At 45.0% G+C, this 14,467-nt stretch overlaps 1 protein-coding gene across 6 annotated transcripts in view; it reads left to right on the top strand.

Annotated features, from left to right (window-relative positions):
* Window positions 1–9,541: 9,541 nt before the first annotated feature.
* The window catches only part of ITPR2 (inositol 1,4,5-trisphosphate receptor type 2), a 244,485-nt gene continuing 239,559 nt past the window's right edge, over window positions 9,542–14,467 (top strand). For 4 of the 6 annotated variants that reach the window (XM_039708068.1, XM_039708067.1, XM_039708063.1 and 1 more), the window contains exon 1: window positions 9,542–9,841. In XM_039708068.1, the coding sequence (XP_039564002.1) occupies window positions 9,750–9,841 (92 nt within the window). In that variant the 5' untranslated portion in view covers window positions 9,542–9,749. The remainder of the gene's footprint in view (window positions 9,842–14,467) is intronic. The other 2 variants (XM_039708065.1, XM_039708064.1) reach the window with 1 other exon arrangement.

Genomic DNA, 14,467 nt, shown 5'->3' with positions numbered 1-14,467 from the left:
TTTAGGTGAAGTCCACTGAAACAGAGATTTATTTCATCAAGTATCCACATCACAGATCTATTTAAACCCTATGATGCCAGAGGATATGAAATTGCATGTCTCAGCTTTTCAGGATTCAGCTATTCTGCTAACTTTTATTGTGCTTAAGGAAGATATCTAAATGAGGAACATATTTAAAAACTACCCACAAAATAAATGCAAACAAAAGCAGTTATTTTCTGACTCATGTCTTACACCTTTAACACAATGTTAAATACTGGTAGGGGGCAGAGGCAAATGCACAAGGCATTCCTAAATGAAAAAGCAAATTAGGTATTTCCATGTGATTAGTATGCAGGGTTCTTTTTTTTTTTTTTTTTAGATAAGATTTTTGTTTCAACCCACTGCATTCTGGATGGGTAGAAGGAGAGAGACTCCAGTCTGGGGAATCCAAATGTGCTGTAATGTTTTGATGATTTTCACAATTCCATATTAATTTATTTAAAAACCACCAAATATTTTCTCCTTTCTTATTGTTACTCAAACTCTCATTTCCTGGTCACAGCTGGGCTGAGATGACAGAAATCCTTTGAGAATATCTTCCATATAGGGCACTTCCTTCAACTAAACATAAAATCAGTTTGAAATAAAGGTGGTGCGAGCCTCAAATCTTGGTCCATATTTGCCATCAGAGACATTTTCTGTCTATTTGGAATCACAGCCCAGTTATTTGGCTGCGCTAATTAAATAATTCCAGAGTGTCCTGGAAAGTAATCTGCATTTGGGAGAGGTAAAAGTAGAAATGAACTGGGAAAGAGCCAGCACTGATCAGAGATGAGTGCATGCAAAGCTGAGACAGGCAAAGAGGATTTCTTGGACCTCCCCATCCAAAAAATCTCTTGACACAGTGGCCAATAGAATTCCTGATCTCTAATTTTCCCTTCCAAATACATTTCTGAGAAACATCAATTCTTGGGGTGAGAGAGAGGAGTGATGGCTTTAGAAGGGCTTGAATGACTGCAGACCTCCCTAAATTATTTCTCTGGAAATGTAGTGCCAACTACCTGAAGCCTGTTGACTTGCGTTCCTCTCCCTAAAATGGTATTTTCAGTTTATTTTACCCATCTGAAAGCTAGAATGGGCCTGAGGTGAAGATATTTGGCCCCTGCTGTCATGAGGGAAGACCGGCTGTCCTGAAAAAAAGCTGTTTTTCCAGATGTTTCCTTGCCTGAACATGGACCAGAAAGAGAAATGCACTTCACCCCAAGGTTAGAAATGCTGGTGTGGCCTAGGAAGGATGGGCCTGGTGGCAGCTGCTTGACCAAAACTAATCACAATTTCCCCCCCCGCTCTCCAAACCTTCCAGCCCAGTAATATTTAAAGTTATAGGTAAAAATTGATCCAGCCAATTAGATCAAAAATAAAAATAAAATTTATTTGTGACTGATACACAGTCCTGACCGCCAACAATCAAGAAGTAGTGCCGACCCCGGGATTGGTGCGGGTGAACTGTGATCCGGCCTCTATCACACCGGATCCCCCTGCTCAACATCGAGGCCTGGCGGAGTTCAGTTTTTATACTCTTTTTCTTGCCCTCAGCGGAGTCCCTTTGTCCCCTCCTGGAGTCCTCCATATTCATGCAGTGTCTATTCTCTGTCCTGTGCTGGACAAAGTCTGGGAATTGATGTGTATCGATCCCCACTTCCCGGTCCCCAGTTCCTGGTCCCCAGTTCCTGGAATCCTTCATTCAGAAGTATGTCCTTGATGGTCCTGTCTATCTGAGGTGGACATCTACATGGGCCATCATCGCTGGGGGGCTTCTTGTTCATGCCATAGGGGAGTGCCCATCTCCTGTGCAGGCTAGGTTTTCTTCGTATGTTAATGACGCATCTCCTCCTCGGCTGCGAGCTGTCCTGTGTGGCAATCAGCCTCTCCCCTCGGCTGGCATGATCTTAAAGCTTTATTTTATATTACATTAATAATCTTATATTTCCAGCACAAATTACCCCCTTGTTCACAACATTTAATGTGCCCCAGAAAAGAAAAAGCTGACCACAGCCTTCTTTTTTCACTCTAAACATGGCCAGTATGCTGATGAAAGGAGACAATTCTGGCAAAAAAAAATAGAGCTGTATTTATTTTGCAAAAGCTTTTCAGAAAGGAAAAAAAATGTTGATCAGAAAAAACACCAAAAGCACAAGCCTTTTAAAGCAGCCCTGAAATGTAAATCTTCCACAGGTTTGAAGGATCTTTCCTGAGGAAATTAGGAAAGGTAGCGAGGTATTCCTCAGATATGCTTTCCAAGCTCCATGTCTGCAAATAAACTGCAGCCATAGAGAAATTACAGATGTTATGAATAGAAAGTTATATTTTTTTTAGGTTGCAGAGTTAAAAACAAGTCAGACCAGTTGCTGTAAGTCAGTCTCACTGCCAAAGAAGAGTTCTTCAATTACCTGTTAATGGCTGGTGATTAACCCTTGTCCCCCTGATGCTGGCCGCTTGCCAGGGAGGGACACCAGGACAGACCCTCCAAGTGAAGAGAATAGCAGTGACATCAGAGCCAGTATGCAGATGAGAAATGCATTGCGCCCTGAATTTTTACAGTTTTTCCCAGGAAAACCCCTAAAATTACGAGCCAACAAGTGACTTAAGTGACATCTAAGGATGGGAGCGTAGTCCCGTACCTGCTTGGATCCTTTTTGCTTCTCACCCTAACCTGAAAAGATGTTGATTAAAGAGACGCCCCGGGGTGTTAGACAAAAAAGCAGGAATCTGCTAATCTCCCGTGAGGACAGAATCCCCAGCTCTGTCTGCAGACCAGCGGATAAAGCTGCATCATCCTCCTTCTTCGTGCCATGCCTGGGAGCAGCGGCGGCGTGGGCGCAACCCGTCGATTTCTCCCCACCTGAGCTGATTCTTCTTAATAAAGGCATTAAAAAGGAGAAAGATCTCCTGCTCATTTATTTCAACAGATATTTTTCACTTCTTTAGTTAGTTGCTAACAATTGCCACTTTATCCAGCTTGGCAACACAGCTGCATTTTTTTTAGACCTCTTACTAGAACTGTTGCTTTTCTTAGACTTTACTGTGGAAATTTTTGCAAAACATTCTCAGTTTTGGAGATTTTGGGGAAAAAAAGGCAACTTTGAGTTTATGTAGAATATTGCTTACATGGTTTAAAATATATTTATTTTAAATAACTGCTGTATATTGCTGATGCTATATCCAAACTGTAGCCGCTACCATTGTGTCAGCCAGTATTAATGACAGCACTCAAAACACAATTGCCTTTTAATTACTCCGTCACTGTCCTCTACAGGAGGCTTTTCCCCCACTTTTATGGTAATGATTCGCTTTTCCCCCTGTGTTTTCAGGTCTCTGAAGTCTCAGGACAGCTGGCAAAAGAGAAAATTCAAACAAGGTAAGTGCCCCTTTCTGTGTTTGGTAGGGAAAGGCTTTGTTTTGAAGCAGCCAAGCAGCACAGGAGCCCCAGGAGACACTGGCTGATTAACAAGCCTGTGGGGGATGGCAGGGAGGGCTGCAAGGTTGGAAGCAAACCGCTGGCACTTGCTCCCTGCAGGAATAGTGAGTTCATTTTTGTGTGCTTCCTGATGCTCGCTCTGCGGTTGGGAGCTGATAGAAGGCAACGCTTCAACTTCCTGAACCCTCTAAATAAAGCATCCTTTCTGCAGGGGTTGGTTTGCTTGTGGTTTTTCTTCTTCTTCTTCTTTTTTTTTTTTTTTTTTTTTTTTTTTTTTCCAGAGAAAGGCACATTGTGCTTTCTGCTTTGGTTGAATTTTCGAATTTTTTTGTTTGGCTCTTTGAATGGACAGCTTTGGTGGTGGAACAGTTGGAAACTGATTCCCAAGAGGCTCAAGTGTATGGCAAGGGGAAATATCTTCACTGGAATGGCTTGAAGCTGCTCTCAGGAATTTATTTACATAGCTGCTGTGTCGTGCCACAGCTACAAGAGTGGCCAAGCTTCCTCTTTAATCTAAACTCCTTTTACTTAAGTTATTATTCACAAATAGCTTCAGTTTTCTTTATTTCTAGGTTTGTTTCTTTCAAGAGATTATTACAGCAAGGCAGTGAATATTTAAATACTTGAATTAATAGGTATATGAGCTCTTGCAAATTCAGATGTAGCAAAGAGCAAGTGAGACAGCCCCTGTCTGTTCATTCACACCATAATGTGACCCAGTGTGCCTGGACAGTGAGGATGCAAAGCTCACACCTTTTTCCTAGTAAAACCCCCAAGAGGTCATCAGCAAGAGGTGTTCATTTCCTAATGTTAAGAAAAATGTGTTTCCCTCCAAGGGAAAGTCCTTTACAAGACGAGGTGTTAGGAATTGAGCTGGAATTTCCTGTTTCTACCTAAGCCAGGTTGAATGAAGTAGGTAAACCAGCACCGAATGTTCCATATTCTGGTTTTCTCATTCTCAACCAGGTAATGATGCTTATTTTGCACGATTCACTGCTTTATCACGTTACTAAATCACATTTATCTCCGTCAGGCCTTTCTTTCCTGGGGTTGGTGTAATTTTATTTTTAACCAAATGTTTGATATTTTGTATGGCTCCAACACCAACATATTGTTTGAAACAACGCCAGAAAGAGTTACTTCTACAAGGAGAAAAAAGGCAAAATGAGTCCCCACAGCTGGCTATCTCTCAAGAAATCAGCTCCTGCTCTGACGTTTGCTACAGGCAAAGTAAAACAAAGCTCCACCAGCAGTAAATCAATTCCTGTGTGCGGGTACTGTCAAAATGAGCTGTTCTGGAGCTCTCTGATCCAACCCGTGGGCCAAGTCACGCTGATTTTATACATACTAGTGTTCTGAAATGTCAGGTGCTCAGGGAAGAGCTTGGCTGGCTCAAATATGAATATCCACAAGGTAATGGGTGTCTTCAGCTGCTGTGGGAAACTTCATTTGGGTGCCTTGAAACTTCAAGGGTGCCTTGAAAAACCAGGCCTTCCTCAAGTAAGCTGCTAATTGTGCATTGCTTAAGATAAGTTTATTAAATATACTCCAGCTACAGATGGGCTTTAAAATCAGAGTTGGATTTTAAATATCAAAATATCTGGAATAGTTTGTTTGTTCTCCTTTTTTTTTTCCTCTTGTCTATTAGAAAGATAAGAAACAAACCCAAAGCTTTGAATCCAAACTTTCATATAGCTTCATGCTAAAGCTCTGGGGTGCCTGCCTGGATTTTGGCCTGCTCCCATCTACATCTATTGTATAAAAACAGTTAAAGGCATTCTTCTCCCTTTTCCCCTGCAGCTGGAAGGCACTATACTCTGCTCTCAAGAAAACAAACATCAATGCTGCCTGTTGTATAAGCCTCTGGTTGGTTCAGTTTGCTTCTCTGGAGTGGCCCATACACCTGCAACTTCATCCAACAGGGAGGCTGTGTAGGTGCGAGATTAAAATCTTTCCAATCAAAGAATTGCATAAATTGTTTTTCAAGTGCATAAAAAGCTCAGCTTCTGTCAGGAGCCTCCCCTGTTTAGACAAGGTGAGCAGGAAATTCAGACATCTTCCTAAGATGTGAGGGGTGGAAAAAGAGCAGGAATCGGATGACATCGGCCTATTTAACTCAGTGAGTTTTTGGAGTCTGAGGACTCTTTAATATTGTGTATTTTCACATCTAAGGTGGATGCTCAGTGCTGCAATGAGGTGTTTGTGTTGAAGACTCTGTGGATAAGCTGCTTCTTCTCTGTGCCTCAGCACTGGAATGAACATCAAAATCTAGCACCTAGACATCAAGGTGAAGATTCCCTGCATTAAAATATAGTCAAATACTTCTATAAAGAGACTTAATGTCAGAGTACCACTGCAGGAATTGCTTGAATATTTTCTTCTCAGAAAATAAGTAAACCAGAAATGAGAGTTGAGAAAGGAAGACTTTCTCAGTTTAACAATGTACAGAGGAATATGTGCACCAGGGCAGTCTGTCAGCACCAGCTGATGATTCCTGCATCTGGGTCCTGTTTCACAGCAAAGCCTGTATTCCCAGCTTTGGAACAAAAGATTACCAGAGATAACTGATGGAAAACATATCCCAGTTATTGACTAAACAGTCTCACCTTCACCCTGCAGCTAACATTTTACAAGGTAAAAAAACTCCTTATTTATCCAAATAACCCATTTGGTGTATTTCTGCTCCAGATAAATGAAACAATATTCCATTATAATCTCTGGCCCTGTTTTATCTTTTTCTATGTAATCTTGTTATGACAAAATCCCTTTCATTTTAATTAATTTTTTTCCAGATACCATCTTCATAAAACTAGCACTCAGAGAGGCGTAATCATTATTTTTAATAGACGAGAGTTAATACTTGTTAAAAATACTGGAGGATTGTCACTACTTATGTTTCCTGTCTCCAAGGAGAAGAAGAGCGAGGGTTCTTCAGATCTGCTTTTCTAGGGTGATCTTTCTACCATTTTAAGACCTGGTCTCCAAAAGTGGGTAAGTGCTGGTTGTTTTTCAGCATAGAAATCACCTGAGATTATCAGGGTGTTTCAATGGCACAGGTTTAAAATAAAGCCTAAATACTTGACTGCCTTCGGGATGTGACTTTTTATAGAACTCATTTTTAGTTAACAGCTTTCTCTGCTTGGATTGAGATTTCCAGTTCATTCCATGTTTACCAGTGGAGAGCTACAAGGTTGCAACCATGTTCAGCTGCTGGCATCATCCAGCCTGAGCTAAAATGAACAAGCCTAGAAGTGAATGAGAATGCAGCCTGTGCCTTGATTTCCTTGGTGGGAGGGGAAGAAGCAAAGATGACTGCAAGTGTAGGACTCCTAGCAGTTCCAGCTTTGCCATGGCAAGCATATGCCAAATATTTTCTAAAGTAACCCGGATTAACCTTAACAGAAAGGCTCTGTGGGCCCCTTTCTCCCCATGCAGACAGAGCTGTCAAGGACACAGCAGTCCTGCCTCACTGCTGACAAGCCACAGGCATGTCTCAGGTGCCAAAGGGCATTTCATATGGCCCCAATAACCTGTGTTTAAGCAACAGAGCTGTCCCCTCCTGACAGAATGGTCCCAAATGGGGCTTTGCTCCCAGGCACACCAAGGACACACAATCCTGCTGCTTGGCCAACTTCTGAAGTTCATTCTCAGGAATACTCCCACTGATCTAAGGCATGCCAGGATTTCATTTACTGCTGGGAAATGTGAAACCGCTCTGGCTAAAGTGTCTTAATTAGGCCATTAGAGCCTGGTATAAAATGGCTGAGATAAACAGGGTCAGGAGGGCAAAGGATATTGTCAGTGCATTGTAAAGCCTTTGCTGCTCAGCTCAAGCTGTCCAGAAGCACATTTCCATGAAATAAAACACTGGAGCCCTCTGTGTGGTGGCTCCCAGAGAGCCCCTGGATCAGCGCTTTTCAGGTAGTCAGCACGTGGGCAGGGAGCCAAAGCTTCTCTGCACACTGGTGCCTTGTGCTGCTTGGACTTTCAGTTTCTAATTCCGGTGTGTTTTAACTTAGTCCAGCTTCGGGGTTTGCTGCGTGTGTTTGGGGCAGTTTGAAGGGCCTCATCTTTGGTTTTCCTGTCCAAGGGCTGGTTCCTGAATGAGGGCTCTGGCACCTGTTTTCCTCATGGATTTCCAGGAAGGATTTAACAACTGTGGTGACTCTAGGAGACTGAGCTGGAAGAATGTGGGGAAGTGTCAGATCTAGGGCCTATATTTGTGTGTACACAGAATCACAGGATGGATTGGGTTGGAAGGAACATCAAAGCCCACCCAGTGCCACCTCCTGCCATGGGCAGGGACACTTTCCACTATCCCAGGTTGCTCAGAGCCACATCCAACGTGGGCTTGGATGCTTCCAGGGATGGAGCAACCACACCTTCTCTGGGCAACCTCTGCCAGGGCTTCACCACCCTCACAGGGAAGAAATTATGCCTAATGTCCAATCTAAACCTATCTCTTTTCAGTTTAAAGACATCCTCCCTTCTCCTATCACTCTATGCCCTTGTAAAAATTCACTCTCCAGCTTTCTTGTAAGCCCCTTTTAGGTACTGGAAGGTCCTATAAGGTTTCTCCAGAGCCTTCTTTTCCACAAGCTGAACAAATCCTGCTCTCTCAGCCTGTCTCCATAGGCGGGATCTTTCCTAGCATTTTTGTATACCAGTGGGTACAAAAGAAAGTGGCAAATCCAATATATTCACCATAAAAGAGCAAAAGAGGGACCTCTGGAATGGCATAACATACATCTAGATGCTAACAACCTTTTATTTAAATTTGGAAACTCATCATTTCTGATCTCAACAATTTATGCTCAGAAGTGCAATAAGGTTGGAAGTTGTAGATCTGAGAGACTAAATCTAAGTGTGAAACCCTCAGCTTGTTACTCACTACTAGCAGTCTGCACACTCCTGTGACTAAATTAATATTCTTATAATTTAAGAATTAGTACTTGATCAGGCCCTTTTAAATTGTCTTTATTCAAACAGTATTTTTTTAAAATACAGTGGTTAACAAATACTATTAATGAGTTTGCTTGTAATTTGGAGACCTGTCTCAGGTAACTCACACCTGAAAAATCATAAAAAATATATAGTTTGATTCTTAGAACTGTTAGTGAAAATCACATTTCTGCTAAAAGAATGCACATTATTTTTAAGAATAAGAGTCGCCTGCTGGGGATAACCTTACATTGGAACTGAACACTTCCATCCCATACTGAACGCGTGGTTTGGTGGGCTGGTCCTTGGTTTTGGGCAGTGAACTGAAGCAGAGTGGGTTTGTGCAGCCCCTCTGTGCCCCTTTGGCCACCAAGTTATGGCTTGAAGCCTCTGTGGCAACCATGCTCTCTTCCAGCTGGGCATGTTGGGGGAGCCCTGGCAGCCTGGCAGGGCCCAGGCTCTGCTCCAGGGGCCCAGCAACAGCACCAGAGGAATGGGCAGGGACTGATCCCAGGAAGTTCCACCTGGACATAAGGCAGAACTTCTGGCCTGTGCAGTGACCAAGCCCTGAACAGATTGTCCAGAGAGGGTGTGGAGTCTCCTCACTGGGGTTATTCCAGAACCATCTGGGCACAATCCTGTGCCCTGTGCTCTGGGATGGCTGTGCTGGAGCATGGAGATGGCACCAGCTGACCAACCCACAGTGGTCCCTTCATCCTGAGCCATCCTGTGATTCTGTGTACTCCTGCACAGCATTGCAGCATGCTCTGCTTCTTATTAAAAACAATAACTACAGGAGTTGTGGTTCCTGAAGCTTGTAAGCCATCAAATAGAGGGTGACACTTTCTGCGATCGCTCCAAGCACACTCTCTCAGCTGTGGGGAAGGGTCGCCGTCCCCTCACGCCCCCCGGTTTGGGCTCCCTCTGCCGCTGCCCCCCGGGTTCCAGCCCCGGGGAGACGCCCTCGGGGAACCACTGACTGGGGGTCTCGGCAGCCCCTCTCCGAGCCGGCAGGGGTGCCGGGGCCGCCTGCCCGGAGGCTAGGTGGCCTGTCCCGAGGCTCAGTCCCCTGCGCGGGGCGGGGCAGGGGCGGACGGGGGCGGAGGCGCGGGGGGCGGGCGGGGGCCGGGCCGTGCCGAGCCGTGCCGAGCCGCGCACCGCTCTCCTGTCAGCTCTCTCGGCACCGGGGCCGCGCTGAGCCCGCGGCCCGCCCGCCTCAGCCCACGGCTTCCCCAAGGATCGCTGTCGTTTGCTTTGAATTTATTTTAATTGTGGTTTGTTTTTTTGTTTTTTTTTTTTTCCACCTCGAATGGGAGGAGCGCGGAACCCAGCTGGAAAATGAACCAGAATGTCTGAGAAGATGTCCAGCTTTCTGTACATCGGGGACATCGTGTCCCTTTACGCGGAGGGCTCCGTCAATGGATTCATCAGCACGCTGGGGTGAGTGGGGCCGGGCAGCAGAGCCGTGTGCGCTGCGCGGAGCCGGCCCGCGGGCAGCGCCGGCGGCAGCGGCACAGGAAGGGGCGGCAGCGCTGCTCGGTGGAGCGGGGAAAGTAGGAAGTGATGGGGAGCGGCGGGGACTGAGAGAAGTTCCCGAGCGGGGCCCGGGCGGCCGCGGTGCGGGCGGCGGTGCCGGGATCCCCGCTCGGCTCCTGCCGGGGCTGCGCCCCCGCGGCGGCCCCGAGCGCAGCTCCAGAGCCTGCTCTCTGCCCTGCCCAAACGCCTTCCTACGGTCTTTATGTATAGCTGACCTTTTAATTAATTAATTAATTAACTAATTGCCCGTCCGAGAATTTTTGACAAAGATGTGAAAGGCAAACCTTTTGCGTTCTTGCTTATCGTCCTAATCAGCTTATTAAATGTGTATCCCTTTATTTCAGGTTTGTGTCCAGCACAATCTGGTTGTCAGTGATGAGATATTTACAAACATATGTTTAACTTCATGGGGATGCTTTTCCTCTGAGCTCTTTCTCTTTGCGAGGTGAAAAGATATATTTTACTTCACTGAAGCGCTGCTTGTTTCAGGTTTTTATTAACAGTGACCACTGCAAATCACCCTTTTGGAATCCAGGAGGGAAAGCCTCAGCGCAGAATGACAAATACACTGATACATTTCTTTACATTGATACATTTTTAAAAACCATCCTGTAGTTCGGTTGCAGTGACCTGACCGGAGGGCGCGGTGTTTGTAGGTGTCTGATGTTTGTAGGAGAGCTGCGGGAGCTTCAGTGACTTTGTGACATGTCCTTTACCACTGGAAAGAGCTCCTGTGCTGCATTGTTGTAATGATGCGATCGGCAAGGCAGGCCAAACTCTAGTAAATACCTGCTTAAACATTAGTGGTACCCTCGGAGTAGCAGTGAAACTTGCTAGGGCAGGTTAATGTGTGCCTGGGTATCGCTCCCGTGTTTGTGGTAGGCTCCCCGTGTTCTGAGATCCCTGCAATGGGAGGACTGTTGGTTTGAAATTGTGAACAATGAATGTCTAGGTTAACTTGGTGTGCTGCAGTTACTGGAAAAGAGCTGGTGTTCAAGGTCTTTTATATTTCTTGATACCTTATTATTGCGTCCAATCCTTGCTCTTCACTCTTCTGATCTGTTCACAAGTGTTTTTCCGTGGTGTGTTCCTCTATTGTTAATTTGGCGCCTTGTCTCTCCATGACTCCCCATGTTGTCTCACATCTTTTGTTTTGCTGGCTCTTACAACTTTAAATTCCATCTGAAAAATTTTGCTTTCTGCAGATGTAAATTGCTGGATATTGTTTCTTATTCTTGTTCTCCCCAGCACTTTCTTTTTGCTGGCACAGACTGTTGCTGGTTGGTGGTGTTGTTGTGTCTCATCACTGGGTTCTGTTATCTGGAGGAAGCTGCATATGCCATGCTTTTGCTTTTCATTGTGTTCCTCCTTTCTGAGAACACCTGCTAATGGCATGGATGTTCCTGCTGTGACTCGTGCTTGGACAGCTGTCACTTGAATATGTTTTGGCATCACCCTGACACAGTATTCAGACTGCTTATCCTCCCCTGATCACTCAGAGTTAAGGCAGGACATTTACTCCCAGTTTTATGTGGGAGAAGCCAAGATCCAGGCTTGCCTATGGCACATGGGAGCTCTTTACTAAAAGAAACAAGTGAGCTCAAGCCAACGGGTTCTATCCAGGCTCTCTTTTAGCCAGGGAACCCAGCTCAAAAAAAAATACCTGGGATGAGACAGGAGTTCAAGAATGCTGATGTACCTCTGTTGGCTTTTCAGTACAGCCCTTTTTTGCCCTGCTCCCTGGCATGGTAAAGGCAGCTGCAGAACCAAGACATAGGAGTGGAAGAGCTCTGGGAAGCTTGAAGTCACCAGTGGAAAACTCCCATAGCTACTCAGTTGGAATGCTGACTTCTCTGCTGGTGGTACAAGAGCTGGGACTGAAATTTAAAATTGTGATGTCAAGTGACTTTATCTGTGCCAGCTGTTGCAATTGCTGCCTTTCGACTGGCTGCAGCAACACAGGAGGGAGAAAAACCTCTTATGTTCAGGGAAAAAGCTTGGCCAGTTGCACTTTTGGTGTGCAGCCATTGCTGAACTCCTGCACCATCTGCAATCCTTCAGGTTCTCTGCAAATCTCTGTAAAAAGGAGGTCTCATCTTCCAAAGGTGCCTCTAAGTAGTGAGGACAAAGTGGGGTAGGATTGGGAATGGTTACTTGCTTCATTTGACTGATGGGAATCCTTGTTTGACTACTCTTGCTTGGGTTGCTCAGGATGCTGTTCTGAAAGGTTAGCTGGCCCAGCACCTCTCTTACACTACTGAGCCCACTGGGGAGTCTCATGCTGTTTCAACAACTTGAAATCCAGCTCAGGGCTAGTGACTGTTCAGCAGAGAGAGAGTCCTGTTTATTTTAAACAGTCAAAGGGTAATTGTTTCTTAAACAAAGCATGAGCAAGGCCATTCTATAAATAAGGTAAAAAAGCGCACAGCACCTCTCCCAGCAGCGCGTCTGTCAGTCATTGGACATCACTCCTTGAAGGGTTGATCCAGCTCAACACATGAGTTTTGAGGGAGATTTCAAAGCATAGGCTGTTTCTTGAATTTTGGAGTATTTTTTCCTCACTTTCCAGTGCAGAAATTTTTACATGCTCCGTGTCCAGATGATATGTTGGGCCAGGTTGATATCTGCTGTAACCTGAGAGTAGTAATCTTGCTCTGGTGTAGTTCAGGAGGTATAAACTATCTCTTTTTACGAGACAGAGAATCTGTGGCCCTGTGTCCAGGTGAGCATGCTGAGAGGTGCTAGATGAGGGCAGAAGTGCCTTTCCACACCTCCCCTCTACAAAGAGGCTTTGAAAACTGCTGGAACTACATTCTGTCAGTGGGTCCCAAAGGCTTGGAACACTTCTTGAAGCTGGAAGAAGTCTGTGTGCTTGCCCTTGCCCCTCCGTGTCTCTTGAGTGGTTTCGGTGCTATAAACAGCTGTTAGATGTGAGCATGAAGGCTCTGCTTTCAGCTTTGATCTCCCTTAGTAAGAGGAAACTGAAGCTCTCTTGTGCACCTGGGGCTAGTGCTGTAGGGTGAGATGGGAGCAGGGAAGTCGGGCACTGCTGTTCCAATTCTTGCTCCTCAGTCTATGTTTTAAAAGAGAGCAGTTTTGCTCAGTTTTGGAAGAAGAGGTGTAACCATCTGTCTCCAGGAGAATGTTCCAGGCTGTGGATCCCACAAGGAGAGGGGCACTTCTGGATCATGGTAAAGGAGAGGGTTTCAGGCCTCAGCATTCCCTGTTGGCTACTGCAGACCTTTGGATTCTTGAGCTACTGAGAGCCCAAGAAATTCTCTGCTCTTTTTTCCTGCTTGGCTTTGGGCTTCCTGTGGGTTTGGATGCTGCTTTGAGGTGCTGATGATGTGTAGTCTGGCTTTACCAACATCAAGGCTCTCTGAGTTTTCTCGCTTGCCCTCCTTCCTTTTAAAAAATGAGAATGCTTTTGGTAGCTGATAGCTGAGGAAATGTTTGGGAAAAGCAATTTACATCCATTGGTAGCATTCTGTCATTGCAAGATAGGTTTGATACTGGAGTATTGAACTATGCTAATTCTGTAGGGCTTTCCCTTATTTCTTTAGCTTTTAGTGTGTTTTGGCTTCTGCCCAGTTGGAGGCCTTATGACCCACGGGACATGTATGGCAGGGCCAGGCAATGAATCCAGTGATCTCACATTGTCCTAGGCTGGTGTTGAGACCACCTTTCCCAGTATTTTGGCTGTGAGTGCTCTCAAATGATGCATGGTGGCAATTAAAACTGCATTAATCACCTATCAGTACAATGAGGGGAAGAAAATATTCTTCACTGGAGAGGTGGGGAAAAAAAAAAGGTAAGTAATGACAATGGCCAGGATCAGCTGTAGGAAAGTTTGATGATGGGCCTGTTAGTCACCATGGGGAGCTGCATTCCTGTCCCACCTCCATAAATGTACAGTGATAGATCTCCTGGAGCATAATTAATGGAGCATGCAGCAGGGCCCACCTGCTTTGTGATAGTTTGCCCTGGATGATAAGCGATGCTGAAACTTACTTCTAATAGGCAGCAAAAACTGTGTTGTAAAATATTTTGGACTCATTTCCTTGCATGTAATGTTGATTTTTCTTGAAGAACTTCTCTTAATTTGTGGGAGTGCTTGCTGGAACTTTCTTACTCAAAACATCCCAGATTTATTCAGGTTTCTTCACTGGGTTTTTGTTAATTAGTTGTCTTGTTAAACTTGGGCTTCACAGAGGGTTTGAGTCAATCATCCTCTGTAAAGAGACAAGATTAAATAGAAAGTGCTTAAGAAGCAGCATAAATCAAAATGTTGCAAGTATAGCAAAGGCTGAAATATGTTGTCTTTCTGGCTTCAGGAATGGTGCTAAGACAAAAGATGTAGTGACTGATGATGCTTCCAGGAGCCAATGTAGTGTTTTCATCAGTGGACTCATTTTTTCAACCTTTCTCTCCTGCTGTCTGCATGTGTAAGCTGTGGTTAAGGAACAGAGTATCTGTCCTTTAATTCATAGCAAACTTTTCTTTCATGTGCCAGCTGGAAAAGGGTAATTA

This window comes from Passer montanus, unplaced genomic scaffold (genome assembly GCF_014805655.1).
Source record: "Passer montanus isolate IOZ18808 unplaced genomic scaffold, ASM1480565v1 scaffold20, whole genome shotgun sequence".
NCBI lineage: Eukaryota > Metazoa > Chordata > Aves > Passeriformes > Passeridae > Passer > Passer montanus.
Note: the sequence above shows the minus strand (reverse complement) of the source record. Positions and strands in the feature narration are given on the sequence as shown.